Here is a 17,351-nt window from a genome sequence, read left to right as displayed (position 1 = left end):
ATCTCAGCCGCCGCCATAGATTCCGTTCGCTCGCCGACGAGCCTCCGTTTCCGGCTACACTCAACTCGCAGCACAAGCCTTTTGCTCCGCCACTGTCTCTTTAGTACTCTTCTTCTGTCGCCGGATTTCTTTTTCTGTCTTTTGTGGTGGCTAGGAGGGGAGTTCGGTTTCAGGCGGGATCGAGGGTTTCGTTGGGCAACAGATCGAGATCTGGTTCTGTTTGCTTCGTGGTGGTGGTCAAATCTCCGTCTTCAACGACCCTTCTCCCTTCTTCTTCTCGATTTGATGATGACTACCACACCATTTCTTCTACCGATAAGCCTCTCCTCTCCGTTGTCGGGTGGTGGGTTAACTGGTTGGTATCAGAATAGATGGTGTTGGATCATCAATAACTGGTCTAGAGATTGATGAGGAGAAGAGGTGACAAAGGGCAAAAGAGGGGAAGGGGAAGAATCGTAGAAGAAAAAAATTGGGTTATAGGTAGATGAAAAAGAAAAAAGGAAAACAATTGGGTTCGTTGGATTTTATCTAATCAACGGTTCAAGATAAGCTAATAGACCAATCCATGTCTCTCTGAAGTAACCAATAGGAACTCAATATCTTTTGCTTTATTAATTTTGCAATTTGTAGTGTTTTTGGTAGACAAAATATTTTAGACATATTTTAGACATATTTGTAAATTCATTAATTTGCTTAACTTTTGATTAATTTAAACATATTTACAAAATAGTTATATTTTGGTTTAATAGCTTTAGAGAATTTTGAGTTTTTTGAAAATTTGAAAAGTTTTAATTTTTCTAAGTATTGGATTTTAGTTTTGATTAATATTTAAATTTTGGTTTATGATATAATTTTATGATTAGAAGTTTGTTTAAGAGTTGTGTCGATAATAACTAAGTGTCGACAATAACTAAGTGTCGAATGAGTTTGTTTTAAGTTTATGATGTAATGTTATGAAAGTTTCTATAAATCATATAAAACTTAAGCTATTAGAATGATTCAATACCTACAATAGTTCAAATTAATGTAGAAACCTTGAAACTTAACATATTGAGAAATCTCTATTGGTAAATCTCAAAATAAAATCGCGAGCATCGCTACACGGTTACAAAATCGTCTCAAATTCAGGTGTTAGTCGCAAATAAGTAGCATATATGTGGGTAATTTAAGACTTATTTGTAACTCTCATAAGTTTCCGTCGCAAATTAGTTACCGTTTTGTGACGATTTTCTTAAGGATCACAAACCTATTCTTATGAATTTAAAAGTTTTAGAACCAAAGAAAATCAATTTATAGTGTTAGAACCAATAATATTACAATACACAACAAGATCAATCATTTATATTAGAGAAAACATGAAATTCAATGAATTTAGGACATTTCAAAAGTATTAGTAAACATTACTTATATGATTATGTAATGTTTTAGATATTTGAGATCACATTAGAAAACATGAAGTTTTGTATGGCATACGATGTATTCACTGTCTATAATTGTTAAGATCATACTAAACACATCTAACATTACGAGAATTCAAAATCTTACATGGTAAATGTTTATCTAAATATCGGGAGTCGCTAATAGGTCAGAAAAGAGTCCCAGTCTCAGGTGTTAGTCGCTAAATAGTCACTAGATCTTTGCGACGGATTTGTGACGACACAAAAAAGTAACAAATAAGTCCTATATTGTGACCCTTTAGCGACGATGTTTTGTAACCCCGTTCTTTCCGTCCCAAATTAGTCGCAAACTAGGACCTTTTTTGGACCGGTCTTAAAATCGTAGCAAAATGGTCGGTAATTGGCGACTAAGCAGAGACTAATCGTTGGCGTCGTAAATTGGCGACAAATATGCGTCTACTTTTAACGTAGTCGTTAAAGAGTCACTATATGGTAACAATATCGTCGTAAATATTTGCGACCAACAAAAGAGTCACAAAAAGTAGTCGCAAAAGGCCTGTTTTCCTGTAGTGTTTATTATCCAACGTGTTTTTCTTTTTGAGTTTAGAATTGTAGGAATCCAATCAGAGATTTGAGTTGAAGAACAAAAGTGGTTTCCGTCGCATATTAACATTGCCTTGAACTGTTGTTTCTTTAATCGGAGTTTCGATTGTTTTTACCGGTGAAATCCCATAAGTTTCCATGATTGATTTGTTGATCGACGTTGAATCTTTCAACGGACTCGATGCTTGACGGCGAAGGATGAAGTAGGAAAACTTTAGATTCTCATCCAATACGTGTATTGGTTTGGATAGAGACAAAAGATAAATTTTCTTCTAGACGGGCCTAATACACTTATGTACTTTTTCTGTTGTGGAGCATTGCATAGCCCATGTAATGTTTGTCTTGTTCAATAAAATTCTCTCTTGTGAAAAAAAAAAAATTACTCTCAATTGCTCTCAGTTACTCTACCAATCCTTCAAAACTCAGTAAAACCTCCACAAATTAATACTCTATAAATTAATAACCTCTCTAAATTAATAAATTATTCCGGTCCCGAATTGGGACCAGTGTAAAATATGATATAAATCGATAAATTAATAAGATAATAATTTTTTTGAAAATCTCATATGAACATATGGTCCCATCTATATCATAAATTAATAATTGTATTAACTTATCAATATATATAAATTTATATATGTTATATATAATTACTATGATATATATATATATATATATATAAAATATTATATGTAAAATTTTTGATGAAATATGACTCTATTATTAGAAAAAAGTTTGTAAACTTAATAATTGTTTCTATACTTGTAATTAGTGTTTAAAAGATATTGTTTATAAAGAAAATTTTTATTTTTAGATAGAATTTTTTTTAAGAAATTATAAAATTAGTAAAATCTCTCTATAAATTAATAATTATTATTTTATTAATAAATTAATACCTCTCTAAATTAATAAAATTTTTTGGTCCCAACATTATTAATTTATAGAGGTTTTACTGTATTTATTTTTTACTTTCTTTTACTCTATTTATCACTTTTCTTTTCCTCCCGTTTCATCTTACTGTGTAATCTATATATATAATTAGAGAGTCTTCTCTCCATCTAGAGTATTCACATCAGCATCCACATCAACATCCATATCATCATATTTTACATTTTTGTGAGCTCTACATATTTTATTTAATAAAATAAAAACATTAAAACTAAAATTAATTTACACACTTTATCTTACAAAAAACATTAAAATTAAAATTAATTCAAACACATGATATTTTTATCTTTTGTTAAGAAAAACAATAATTTACCAAAAAAAACAATAAAATGCTAAAAAATGGAAAAATATACAACATAAAATATTAAATTTTTTAAATAGAGATATAAATACAAAATTAATAATTATATCTCAACAAATAATGAGTAAATATTTATAAATGTTTAGAGATAGGAAAAAAATAATATCGTATATTTTAATGGTACAATAATCATTTTTAATAGTTACAATTATTTAATAGAATAAATAAAATAAGAATTAAAAAAAATGGTTTTTACTTAAAATAAAAATTAATTCATTTATGAAATACACATTTAAATTTGAGAATATATTTGTTTTTTTTCTTGTCAACAGAATATATTTGTTAATGTTAATGTATTAATTCATGATACCGATTAAATAATAAGAAATATTGAGTACATATAATTATCTATAACTCTAATATAATATAAATAGGTCAATTAATAAATTCTATTTTATTAATGTTTTCTAAAGTAAAAAGCGGTGGTTTTTTAAAAAAACAAACGAATGCCTAAAATAGAAAAACTAATATTAATCACTGTTTAGAAAATTAATATTAATATTTGAGAATGCTATTTGGAAATTAGAATAGTTTTAGTTGGAAAATAGAAATGAAGGAGTTTTTTGTTAGAAATAAGAAGAATTTTTTTATAAAACAAAAACGTATTCTTAAATTAGAATAATTTTTATGAGTTCGTGCGTTACACATTTGAGAAAAATCAACATTAATAATACTATATAGAATCATAATATACGCCAAATTATATATGTGAAAAGGGAATTTTATATTTTTCAGTTGGTCAATATAAAGTGTAATATTTTACGTTTGAATATGATGTTTGTAAATCGGAATGAGTTTATATATAAGATTTTGTTGTCTATAAAAAATTTTTAAATACACTAAAACATGGTAAAAAAACTATGAATAAAATTTCTCCAGATATTCTGATGTTAACTTTAATAAAAAGTTTATGCAACTTATAAAAAAGAATGGAGTATCGAAATATATGAATGAAGAAATACATACAATCTGAACTAATTCATACTCGAATATATTATATGTGAGCTAATATAAGGCTAATAGAGAGTAGATTTCGAATAAATCAAAGAAGATAAGGAGAGAAATTGTAGTGAAAAGAGTGGGATACATTTTACTATTTTGGAAAGATAATGCACATGAGAAAAAAAAATCTTTTAAAATTCAAATGATTGTTTTTACTGAGATTTACCTAGAATGACTCTAAACTTAGCTAATATAACTCAATTGACACCCGTTTCATTTAGTGAACTAGACTAACTCACATTTTAAGTAAAAAGACTAATTAACCTTTGTAGTTAATATTAATAACAATCATGCCATTTGCCATTTAAAAAAGAAAAAAAAAATAACAAAATAAACAAATATGTAAACTAGAGCTACCTCTATGGAACTCTAGGGTTTTAACACCCAACCATGAGAAGGTGGATCTCGGTTGTTTCTTGTTTCTGGAATGGATTATTAAGGTTGTTTCTTAGCTTGGTGAGCGGATTCAATTTGATTGTTCTCTTACGGTTAATCTCTGGTTCCAAATGGTTTTCTATTCGGTTGATCTCTGTTTTTCGAATTGATTTGGTGGATCTTGGGCTGTTTTCGAATTTGTTAGATGGTATTAATCTCGGAACTGTTTTGGAGTTTTTGGGTATAAGATACATAAGGTTCAGTTTTTGGGCTGTAGAGATCATAGAAATCTCTCGGTCTCGGTGGATCTCTATTAAATTGCTCCCGGTTAGTCGATTTGATTTGGTGGATTTTGGGCTGATTTTGGTTTTGTCAGATTTTAATATAATCGTTGTTGATGGGAAGATTCTGGGTAAAAGATTCAAGCGGCTCGGGTTATGGGAAGAAGAGATCAAAGTAAGATGTTGGTTGAGAAGGAAGGGACTTCGGTTTATTGACTTGTATTTTTCTTTGATCTGCTGGTTGATTTGGAGATGGGATCATGTGATGGTGTTATGTGGGTTAGTTCTCCGGTTGGGAAATCAAAAGATCCGGCCAATCTTGAAGGATGTTTCAGTGCTAGTACAACAAGGTAATCAAAGGTTGATGTCAGAATCAAGCGGTAATGATTTACTTCACGGAGTAAAGGACATGTTCCAAATGGAAGCAAAGGAATTTGTTATCTCGTTCCTCGAAAGGTTTGGTTCTTTATCTTGTTTGTATAAAACTTATACTTGGGGGTCTGTGACTGGATGTTATCGGTTTCATTTAACTTTGGCATATTGGTATTGGACGTGGACAAAAAAATTTGTTAACAATATACGGTTTAAGTGGTGGAGTCATATTGTATTTTGGGTATGGAATTTTATAAACACGTCTTTTATTCCTAAAAAAGGGAATGAAGGGCATAACCCGACGCACCATGGCACGGTGAAGAGATTAACAGGTGGACGCAACCCACTTAATCGAAAGGTTGATAATAAATGAAAGTTTTAAGTTGGAATTGTCAAGGGTTAGGAAATAAGGCAACAATTGGGTATCTTCGGGATTTGTGGAAGCAACATAGGCCGGATTTTTTATTTCTGTCGGAAACTAAACAATCCTCTTCTTTTATGGAAAAATTTGTAGGTCACTTTGGTTATAAAAATTTAAAAACGGTGGATCCTATTGGTTGTAGTGGCGGTTTAGCCCTTTTTTTTAATAATGATTATCATGTTTCGGTTTTATTTGCAAGTAATCGTGTGATCGATATTGAAGCAAACTATAAGGGCAAAGTAATTTATCTCACTTTTGTTTATGGAGACCCGGTTCCTAGTAAGCGGGAACAAGTGTGGGAGCGGTTAACTAGAACCGGTTTATCTCGGGATTCTCCGTGGTTTTTAATTGGTGATTTTAACGAATTAACTGGAAATCATGAAAAGCGAGGGGGTAAATTAAGACACGCGTCTTCTTTTATTCCGTTTAATCTAATGATTCAAAATTGTGGTCTTCTGGAATTTCCTTATATCGGCGATTGGTTGTCTTGGCGGGGGTGGCGGGATAAAAAACCAATACGATGTCGTCTAGATCGGGCTCTAGCGAATGAAGATTGGCATGAATTGTTCTACAACACATTTGTAGAATATTTACAAATGGTAGCTTCTGACCATTCACCGGTCTTAGCTACGATTGCGGATAAGATGCCACGCGGGAAACATACTTTCAGGTTTGACAAAAGGTGGATAGGGAAAGAAGGTTTACTGGAGACAATTGCAGATGGTTGGAATTTTGATTCTGAACCAGGCGACGGGAAATTTGTGGAAAAGTTGACTAATTGTCGGCGAGCTATTTCGCAATGGCGACGAGAGTTGACTCCCTATGGTCGGCAAACGATTGAAGATTTAAAATCGGAACTATATGCGGCGCAAAGAGACGATAGGCGATCACGGGAAGAAATTACGGATTTAACATTACGGCTGAAAGAGGCCTATCGGGACGAGGAATTGTACTGGCACCAGAAAAGCAGAAGCTCTTTGATGCAATTAGGGGACAATAACTCAAAATATTTTCACGCTTTAACGAAGCAGAGACGGGCGAGGAATCGAATCACGGGTTTACATGATGAGAATGGGACATGGTTAACGGAAGATAAAGAGGTTCAAAATATAGCGGTTTCCTACTTTAAGACTTTATTCACTACAACAAAACCTGAGGTTTTTGAGGATGCATTGGAAGAAGTACAAAGTCTGATCACGGATCAGAATAATGATTTTTTAATAGCCCCGGCAACAGAGGGTGAAGTGAGAGCAGCACTTTTTATGATGCACCCGGAGAAGGCACCGGGGCCAGATGGTATGACGGCATTGTTTTTTCAGAAAGCATGGGCTACCATTAAAGTAGATCTTTTATGTTTGGTTAATTCTTTTTTAGAGGATGGGAATTTTGACAAACGGTTAAATACGACAAATATTTGTCTTATTCCAAAAACGGAAAGACCGACTCGGATGACGGAACTACGACCTATTAGTCTCTGCAATGTTGGTTACAAGATTATATCAAAGATTCTTTGCCAAAGACTAAAGACAGTACTACCAAAACTGATCTCGGAAACACAATCAGCTTTTGTAGAAGGACGGTTAATTTCGGATAACATTCTTATTGCACAAGAGATGTTCCATGGGTTACGAACTAACCCATCATGTAAAGGAAAATTCATGGCAATTAAAACTGACATGAGTAAGGCTTATGATAGAGTGGAATGGATTTTCGTTGAAAAAGTTTTAACCAAACTGGGGTTTTGTGAAAAATGGATTAGTTGGATAATGTGGTGTATCACTACTGTCCAATATAGGGTTCTTCTTAATGGACAACCTCGAGGACTAATAGTACCAGAGAGGGGTTTACGGCAAGGAGATCCGCTGTCTCCTTATCTATTTATTCTTTGTACTGAAGTATTAATTGCGAACATACGGAAAGCAGAACGGGATAAATTAATTACGGGTATCAAGGTGGCAACTGCAAGCCCATCGATTTCTCACCTGCTTTTTGCGGATGATAGTCTATTTTTTTGTAAGGCTAACAAGGATCAGTGTGGGGTAATCTTGGGGATCTTAAAGCAATATGAAGCGGTCTCGGGACAACAAATAAATTATTCCAAATCTTCGATCCAGTTTGGGCATAAGGTAGATGACGGTGTGAAGGAAGATATCAAATCTACCTTAGGTATCTCTAATATTGGTGGTATGGGTTCATATCTTGGGTTGCCAGAAAGTCTCGGTGGTTCAAAAACAAAAATTTTCTCTTTTGTTAGAGACAGGTTACAGACAAGGATTAACGGATGGTCGGCAAAATTTTTATCAAAAGGTGGGAAAGAAGTGATGATTAAATCGGTAGCTGCGGCATTACCAACTTATGTTATGTCGTGCTTCAGACTACCGAAAACAATCACTTCTAAACTCACTAGTGCGGTTGCTAATTTCTGGTGGAGCTCGAATGGTGCCTCTAGAGGTATGCATTGGATGGCTTGGGATAAATTATGTATTAATAAATCGGAAGGAGGGATAGGATTTCGAAACGTCGATGATTTTAATTCGGCCTTACTTGCAAAACAGTTGTGGCGGTTGATCACGGTTCCGGATTCTCTCTTTGCGAGGGTTTTTAAAGGGCGGTATTATAGGAAATCCAATCCTTTGGAAAATATAAAGTCATATTCCCCATCGTATGGGTGGCGGAGTATATGCTCAGCTAGATCTCTGGTTAATAAAGGACTTATTAAAAGAGTCGGATCTGGGAATTCCATCTCAGTTTGGGAGGATCCGTGGATTCCAGCTCAATTCCCGAGACCAGCAAAAAGTAATGGATCTATTAATGACCCATCTTTAAAAGTTAACATGCTTATAGATAGTCGATCTAATTTTTGGGACATTGATCTCCTCAAAGCGGTCTTTGACCAGGAAGATGTCGAGTTAATAAGTGCCCTACCGGTGGGTGCGCCAACCAAGGAGGACACCTTGGGTTGGCATTTTACAAAATCCGGCAAATATTCAGTTAAGTCGGGGTATCATACCGCACGGTTGGATAAGTTGGAAACCAACTCATCTTTCATTGGGCCAGATTTCAATAAGCTAAAGGCTCATACTTGGAAAGTACAGTGTCCACCTAGGATACGTCATTTTTTATGGCAAATCTTAACGGGTTGTGTACCGGTTACAGAGAACTTACGAAAAAGAGGAATTGATTGTGACACTGGTTGTGCCAGATGTGGTGCACTGGAGGAAACAGTCAATCACACACTCTTTCAGTGCCATCCTGCAAGACAGGTTTGGGCACTTTCTCAGATTCCTACGGTTATGGGGACTTTTCCCACAGATTCTATTTTTGCAAACTTGGATCATTTATTTTGGAGAATACCATCGGAGTTTGATTCTATAGCTTTTCCTTGGATTATTTGGTATATATGGAAAGCACGGAATGAAAAATTGTTTGAAAATGTGGATAATGATCCGTTAGAGGTTTTACGGTTAGCGGAAAGAGAGGCACAATTGTGGCACTCAGTTCAAGTGGAGCTTCATACTGAAACTCAGGCTTCAGTGGAATTTCCAAATCGGCCTCAAACGAGGGGGGTGTCCCTAGATTCGGATTTTACAGGATACCGTTGTTTTGTGGATGGATCCTGGAAAGACAGCGACAAGTTTTCCGGGATAGGGTGGTTTTGTACACCATCAAACGGTGAGCCATCAACAATGGGAGCTGCCAACCTCCGTAGAAGCCTATCTCCGCTACATGCCGAATTCGAGGCCCTCCTTTGGGCGATGAAGTGTATGATTGGTGCAGATAATCAAGAGGTAGCATTCCTTACAGACTGTTCTGATCTGGTGAAGATGGTGTCTTCCCCAACCGAATGGCCGGCCTTCTCAGTGTATCTAGAGGAATTTCAGAGCGACAAGGAAGAGTTCTCTACCTTCTCTTTATCTTTAATTTCTCGTTGTGCAAATGCAAAAGCGGATAATCTGGCACGAAAAATTCGTACGGAACCGCTTCATATCACTTATGTAAACAACATTCCACAAGAATGGCTCTTTTGAGCACTATTTAATTACAAAAAAAAAAAACAAATATGTAAACAAAGAAAAAATGTCGAGAAAAAGAAATCAAATCGACAAAGTTTTGAGACTCTCTTCTCCGTCGGTTCCACTAAAAACCCTAGAATCATCTCTAATCCTCAGCCGCCTCTGTTTGATATCGTAGTCTGCATGCCGAAATCGTGTTGATTTCGAGGATACATGGGTCATTAACTTTCCGGTGGTGGTTTGAATTACCGGTGGTGGCGTTTACGAGATCTCTAGAGACTGAATCGGTGCTTCCCTTGGTTCATCAGCATTGTTATAGGTAAGTTTCTAACATTTAAACCCCAATGAAACCCAAACCGTCGATTTTGTTTATTGAGTATTTATCTTCTCCGATGCTTTTTTGATTCCGGCGTTTAGGTGATCTCCGGCTACAAATCGCTGAGTTGTTTTGGAAGTCGGCTTCAGAACAAGGTAAACTCTTTAACAATGGGTCTAAAGCTTTTGTAATTTCTCGATGTGTTGTGGAGTCTTCGAAATCGATTTTTGATATTGATAAATTGTTTAACAACAGTGTATGATTTTGCTTTCACTTTGCTTTCAACAGTGTATGATTACCTTTACCCAGATATTTTCCCATTCAATTTTGCTTTCGATTTTGCTTTCACTTTGCTTTCAATTTTGCTTTCAATTATGATTAACCCCTGAGTTTTTTTTTGCAGATCGACCACCGTCATCTCAGTAGCTACATTGTTCTTCCGGTTTCCAGTAAGATTTAACCTAATTTCGTCGGAATGTTTTTTGTAAAATTCGTTCGCGCCTTTTCGATTTACATGACCACAGATTTTGTTGAAGTTCTCACAGATTTTTCAAGTTTTGGTTTTATGCAAATTGCTATTTCTCTTACATTTTTCGGATTCAAAAATTTTACAAACTTTTCTTCCCGCCTCTGTTTTGTTTTTGGTTTTTGCTTTTGACTGTTGTTATCCCAAATTTATTGAATGTTTGCATTTCGTAAGTGACAGATTTTTAGGAATTTTGTGACAGATTTCTTAAGTGACAGATTTTTAGGAATTTTGTGACAGATTTTTCAGTGACAGATCTTTAAGTAAAAGCTTTAACAATCATGTTTGTATTTTGTTTCTGTGATTAGGAATGGCGTCTTCTAGTCAAATCCTCAAGTACCCTCCGCGACTGTATGAAGAAGAAAAATCACCTTTGCAAAATAGGAGCATGAACCACAGCTGCTATTTTTCTCAAATTGGGAAGATCAGAGAAGGATTAGGTCCGGATGTGTGGGATGGTTTGATGAAATCAACACTTGGAGTGTTTATAAAATTGACTGATGCTGAATACACATGGGCTGCCCAGACCGTTCATTACTTCCTCACAAATCAGCTGCGAGTCGACAACTCTCACGAGATTTGGTGTTTGATTGATCAAAGGCCAATCAGATTTTCTCTTTATGAATTCGCGGACGTAACAGGGCTCAATTGTGATTTTATTGACGAGTCAGACACATGTGAAGCTGCTTACCATGAGTTCTGGAATGAAATGGGTGTTGGAACGTCCGATGGGCCTTTGTTTTCTGAGTTGGAGCATGTAATGGATATTAGCAAGGCATGGAATTATGTAATGGATATTAGCAAGGCAAATTGCAGTTACCGAAACCCCTTATGCCTTCCTCTTTTGATTCAACATGAACTTTCTCTTTCACTTCAACACAAAGTCGAACTGTCTATTGTTACCAATAATTACGGGTGGTGTATCTGCTGGTAATTTCTTTGAATTTGAGATCTTGTAACTCAAAACAACTTCGACTACCCTGTTATCCAAGTCGTAGTCCTCATACACCATTAGAATGAAATCATCATAACTGGTTTGACTGTTACCTTCGAGTACGCGACAACTTTTACTATTATCAACGACAAAAAGCCACTTCGTTTTCTCAACGATCCATTTTTTACACACGAGAATCACTTGATCCATGCCCAATTCGTTGGACTTCGATCTCACAGCAATCAAAAGGAAGAAAAACAAAAAAAATATGGAACAACACTCAAATAGAAGGAGAGGGATGAAATCGTGAGGGATCAAAAAGAGAACAGAAACAATTGAAGCAAATTTGATCCCGAAAAGGAAGAAAAATAAAGGATGAAATCGTGAGACAGTGGGTAAGCGTAAAAGAAGAAGACAAAAACAAAAACCGTTTATGGAGCAAAAGCCCTAGAAGAATATTCTTTCTCTAAATATTAGGAATTTAATGCATTAAACGTCAATTATGGCAATAATTTGTATAAATCTGTCAGAGATAATAAAAGTCTGTCGTAACTAAACGCAATCAAACCGGTTTAATCATACAAGCAAACCGGCAAGATTTGGATTTCTGTCGAATTTGAGGCTAGATATTAAATCTCATGTAACGCGATTTTTTGAAATTTCAAAAACAAATCTGCCAACCAAAAGTCTGTCAACACTAAAAAGGTTATTCTAGTTAGAAACAAATATGCCATAACATGACATGAGAAAATCTGTTATGCTTAGGGTCCAAAAAACAAAACTGTCATAACTAAAAACAAATCTGTTATCACTATGCGACTGTTTAGTAATTATATTTTTTTTAAAAAAACCTGCTATAAGACGCCAGATTTGTCAACAAATAAAGAAAATCTGCGAGTACATAAAACAACTCTGTCATCATTATATATCAATTTTTTGTGTTAAAAAATCTGTTATAAAACGACAGTTTTTTTTTTTTTTTGACATCTTTGGATCGACAAAGCCTGATCCATAGTCAATCCCTACTACGTGGTGTAACGCGACTTAGTGGAGTCGAAGTCCGGTGGGGAATAAACGACAGTTTTTTTAAAAAATCCTAAAATCTGTTGCCAGAATAAAGAAAAGTCTGCGGTTGGAAAACAAATCTGTGGCAGATTTATTTTATAACCATTCAAAATCTAAAAAATTTAAGAAAATCTGTGGATACAACAAATCTGTGGATACAACAAATCTGTCGCTAAAAAAAATCTGCGGAAAAATATAAATCTGTCATTACTAAATCAAACAAAGTCTGTGGTACAAAAAAAGTCTGTCGAAGAAAGTTTGTGGTGGATCAAATAGTCTGTCGTACTAAATAAATCTGTCGCAACATGAGCCACAGATTTAACAAAAACGAAAGTGGCAGTATCGTAAATAAATTGTATTTTTTGCCACGCTGGAATTAAATATTAATGGCATTCCTGTAATATGTTTTTTCTCTACAAAGCAAAACAGGGGCATTTTAGTCATAAATATTACTCATATAACCTATATTTTTGGTATGCCATTCTAGTAATTAAACACAAATTATGGGTCACTCTAACTCTAGTAAATTTCCCTTGTTTTTATGCTCAAAAGTTTTTTTTTTTTTTTTGCTCTAGATTTATTATTTATTGCAAATTATGAGAACTGTTACATAGACGATTCTACAACTGACAATTCCTTCCGACTCTTATTAGATCCACGACAGACGTCACCTCTTTCACCTCCTTCTTCATGTTTACCTCCTTCACCTCCTCTTGATGAACACTTCCCTCTCTGCGTAGAATCCTGGCGAACGGCTATAATTGTACATCGCTGGAGATCTCATACACACTTGCCTCCAATAATCTACAAATATATTAATAAATCGCAGTATCTGGGACTCGAACCCCAGACCTCTGGGTGTAGAAACATTAATTAACCCTTGATCAACAAATAGGTCAAGGAGACTTCCACGCTCAAAAGTTTACATTGATAAAAATTTTATGTTAAAATCCGGCGGATACATAATCTAGTGTTTACAATACCCGAAATGAAAAAACTCATGTCGAAATTTCATTAACGTTTTTCTTCAAATTGGATAGGCCTGGGCATTCGGGTACCCGTTCGGGTTCGGTTCTTTTTTTTCGGATATCGGGTCTATTCGGGTAGGGGGTCAAGACCCATTCGGGTATTCTAAAAATTTGGTTCGGGTTCGGTTCGGGTTCGGGTCGGTTCGGGTATTTTAATAAAAAAAGCAAAATACCCGAAAATAACCAAAAATACCCGAAATATTTTCGGGTTCGGGTCGGGTTCGGGTTTTTAACTCATATATACCCAAATCTAACCGAAATACTCGATTTATCGAAAATACAATGGTTACTTTTTACCCAAATATAACAAAAAATATCTAAAATACCTAATATATTCGGATTTATGATTGTAATTTTAGGTATTTCGGGTATTATAAATATAAATATAACTAATATTTATAGGTGTATATTTGTATTCGGGTACATTCGGGTACATTCGGGTATTGGATTCGGTTCGGGTTCGGTTCGGGTTTTTTTCGGGTAGGAGGTTAGGACCCATTCGGGTATTTTTAAAAATCGGGTTCGGGTTCGGTTCGGGTATTGTTCGGGTTTTTCGGTTCGGGTATTCAGTTCCGGGTATTTTGCCCAGGCCTAAAATTGGATAAGTTTGATGAAATTTTGTCCGACAGTGTAATTAGATTTGTTGGGTTATAACATAACGTGTCGAATTTTAATTGGATAACCTGCGTGGCCGTCTAAATTAATCACATCGCCGCAGCTAATAAGATCTCATCGTCTACCTCGCCGTCGCCTGTTACCGCCCGGTGTTCGCTTCACAATCTCAGTTTTTTCTTGCCGGTATGAAGATGAGAATCACGGAGATCTTGCTGTGTCTGGTCATAGTTGCATTGTCCTCAAGCTCCCATGTCTGGTCGGATCAGATCTTCCCAGCTCATCTAGGTCCATATCATTTCCTCTCTTCTCCTAATTTTCCGATCAATTTCGAGTTTTTCCTCTGCAGTTTTGGTATTTGATTCAATGTTTTATGTATAGTTGGAACATTCAGCAGAAACAATCGTGAACCAAAGTACAAGATTGAGTTTCTTCCTGAAGATTCACCTTTTCACCCGGTAATAACACAGCTTTAAGATAGATCTCAAGCTTAATTTTTGTACTTGATTATATAAATAGTTGAGATTCTCTGTGATTTTGGTGTTTTGATCTCTAATATCGTTATTAACAAGGTGACAATATGGTTATGGAGGATAAGTGTGGGGGGTTTTAATCAGACTTTAGATAGATTTGAAGCTTATTTTTACCCCCTTGACCTGAGTTACAATGAGTATAGATAGTTGTAACATAGAGATCCTCCATGGTTTTGGTGTTTCGATTCTCTAATATTGTTGTTTATAGGGTGGTAATCTGGAATCTGTGGTTACAGTGGATAAGCGTTGGCGCTTTTAATCAGAATTTAGTAGTATTGAAGCTTATTTTGCCACTTTGATCTTAAGTTACAATGACTAGAGATAGTTGTAACATAGAGATCCTCCCTCTGTGGTTGATGTTTCGTTTCTCTAGTATTATTGTTTATACGGTGAGAAGCTGGAATCTATGGTTATGGTGGATAAGTTTTGGCGTTTTAATCACAAGTTAGATTTATTTGAAGCTTATTTTGGCACTTTGGCCTGAGTTATATTGAGTAGAGATAGGTGTAACATAGAGATCCTCTGAAATTTTGGCGTTTTGATTCGCTAATATTGTCGTTTATAGGGTGATAATCTGGAATCTATGGTTATGCTGGATAAGGATGGTAATAGATTTTTATGTTACTTACCGAAAGAGGAAAAAGCAACGAGTGGATGGATTTCTAGTCAGCAAAATATTAGTACTGTGACGATGGAAACACAGAAACAGGTGAAGCTAAAGACTCCTGATGAATTGCTTCAACCACTTAGTGAAAAATGTCTTCTTAGGGTAAGCTTTTTAAAATGGTTTCTTTTGACCCTATTTAACAAATTCTTGAAACTAATTCTTCCCTGGATTTGAGCAGCAAGAAGGTTGGTGGTCTTATGAGTTTTGTCATCAGAAGTTTGTACGGCAGCTACACGTTGAGGATGAAAACAAGGTTTGCTTTTTCTGATTCTCTTTCCTTACTTGTCTTTTATCCGACATTGAATCACGATCTAATGCTATGGCCCGTGTATCCTGCCACTACAGATTGTACAAGAGTTTTTCTTAGGTACGTTTGACCCAGAGGCAACTGCAGCGTTTAATCAAACAGTATCTGATATTTCGACTGATGCTTCGCAGAGGTATAAGCTGAGGTTTTACATAACCTTTGTAGCAGCAGAAAGAGATATCCCAGCTAATCTGTTATGGTGGTGTGGTTGCAGGTATCACTCTCATGTATACACCAATGGGACCACCTGTGATCTTACAGGGTCACCTCGAGAAGTCGAGGTATGTAATCTAGTTTTCTGCATTGCATTTGGGCTCATTGAATTACGATTCGTTATCCTTGAAATTGCTCTATGCAGGTGAGGTTTGTATGTGCAGAAACCAGGGCAATGATCACTTCGATCACTGAGCTATCCACTTGCAAGTACGCACTGACTGTTCAGTCCCCAACCTTGTGCAAGCATCCGTAAGCAAAAATCTCATTTACTTGAAAGCCAAATTTCAAAGTGAATTTACTCCTGCTCCATAAAAAGACCATGTTGTAATTGAGACACTAGTGTAAACTATATGTTTCATCTTGCATGCTAATTACCAAAGACAAGAAAAAAAGCTTGAAAAGATATCCCAAAATGGGGACATACCATTAGTTGAAACACGAGTAACCGCTTTATATGTAAGCTTATGATCCCTTAGTTTGTTAACCTTGTTGTTCTTGGGGAAATTGTAGGTTGTTCCAGCTAGAGAAACCAGTGTCACACACGATCCACTGCAATGCGATCCCAGTGGAACAAGACGCAACAAGAAACAATGAAGAACAAATAGTAGGCGAATCACCTAAGATGATAGCTGATTCTTGAAAACCGCCTAAGTGAATCACAAGAGTAAGAGTTAAACAGTGACTGTATATATAACAACTAGCATCTCCATTTTCGGTTTTGGTGCTGTAGTGATCATGGTTTCAATTGGGATTGCTTGCCGGTAGGATGATGATACTCTCTCTGTAACCTTCTGCATACTTAAAGCAGCATTTCAATAGAAGACACTGATAAAATATTTGTGAAGCAAAGACTGCAAGCTCATTAACACATATATGTTTCTGTTTCACTAGTGACTTTGCGCTAAGTGTAGGCTGATTTTGTGTGCAGTGTTTCTTCTGTTTCGGTAAAAAGAGGTTATATTAGTAATCAAAGAATATGTTTTTTTTTACTAATCAAAGATGTTTAAAGAATTGATCTTTAATGTAAATTTGACAAACTAAAAACCGAAGGGCTTTCAACCAGATGAGAAGAGAAGAGATAGGAGAGAACCAGAACCAGTGACTCACTAGAACTATTTATTGGATCTCGGCGTTGTCTTGTCTGTAGACTCGACCACCATTCCATCTCGACTCCAACACCATCGGCTACTAGACAAAATTGGGTATCCATCTAAATATAAGGTAAATGATTCCATCTTATTCGAGGTAACATTGTTCTTAAACTTTATCTTTCTTTATCATTTATCTATTTCATATGTCTACTCTCTCTTTTTTTCACCTAGCACAATGTGATTTAATTCTGGGCAGAAACTAATAATTCTTTCTATTTTGTTG

The 17,351-nt window shown here is 35.4% G+C and overlaps 2 protein-coding genes across 2 annotated transcripts; both read left to right on the top strand.

Moving 5' to 3' along the window:
• The first annotated feature begins 4,679 nt into the window (after positions 1 to 4,679).
• Positions 4,680 to 11,661, top strand: LOC110226516. The gene is made up of 6 exons (XM_021018454.1): positions 4,680 to 4,767; positions 5,063 to 9,583; positions 9,952 to 10,060; positions 10,191 to 10,244; positions 10,493 to 10,538; positions 10,924 to 11,661. The coding sequence occupies exons 2-6, from the start codon at positions 5,709 to 5,711 to the stop codon at positions 11,547 to 11,549; spliced, it is 4,710 nt and encodes a 1,569-aa protein (XP_020874113.1). The 5' UTR covers positions 4,680 to 4,767; positions 5,063 to 5,708; the 3' UTR covers positions 11,550 to 11,661.
• Positions 11,662 to 14,259: 2,598 nt separating this feature from the next.
• On the top strand, positions 14,260 to 16,891 carry LOC9306484 (protein OS-9 homolog). Its single transcript, XM_021019521.1, has 8 exons — positions 14,260 to 14,542; positions 14,636 to 14,712; positions 15,353 to 15,556; positions 15,633 to 15,707; positions 15,800 to 15,894; positions 15,976 to 16,042; positions 16,120 to 16,226; positions 16,488 to 16,891. Exons 1-8 carry the CDS (start codon positions 14,443 to 14,445, stop codon positions 16,615 to 16,617), a joined length of 855 nt encoding a protein of 284 aa, XP_020875180.1. The 5' UTR covers positions 14,260 to 14,442; the 3' UTR covers positions 16,618 to 16,891.
• The last annotated feature ends 460 nt before the right edge of the window (positions 16,892 to 17,351 follow it).

Source organism: Arabidopsis lyrata, assembly GCF_000004255.2.
Source record: "Arabidopsis lyrata subsp. lyrata unplaced genomic scaffold ARALYscaffold_7, whole genome shotgun sequence".
Lineage (NCBI taxonomy): Eukaryota > Viridiplantae > Streptophyta > Magnoliopsida > Brassicales > Brassicaceae > Arabidopsis > Arabidopsis lyrata.
Note: the sequence above shows the minus strand (reverse complement) of the source record. Positions and strands in the feature narration are given on the sequence as shown.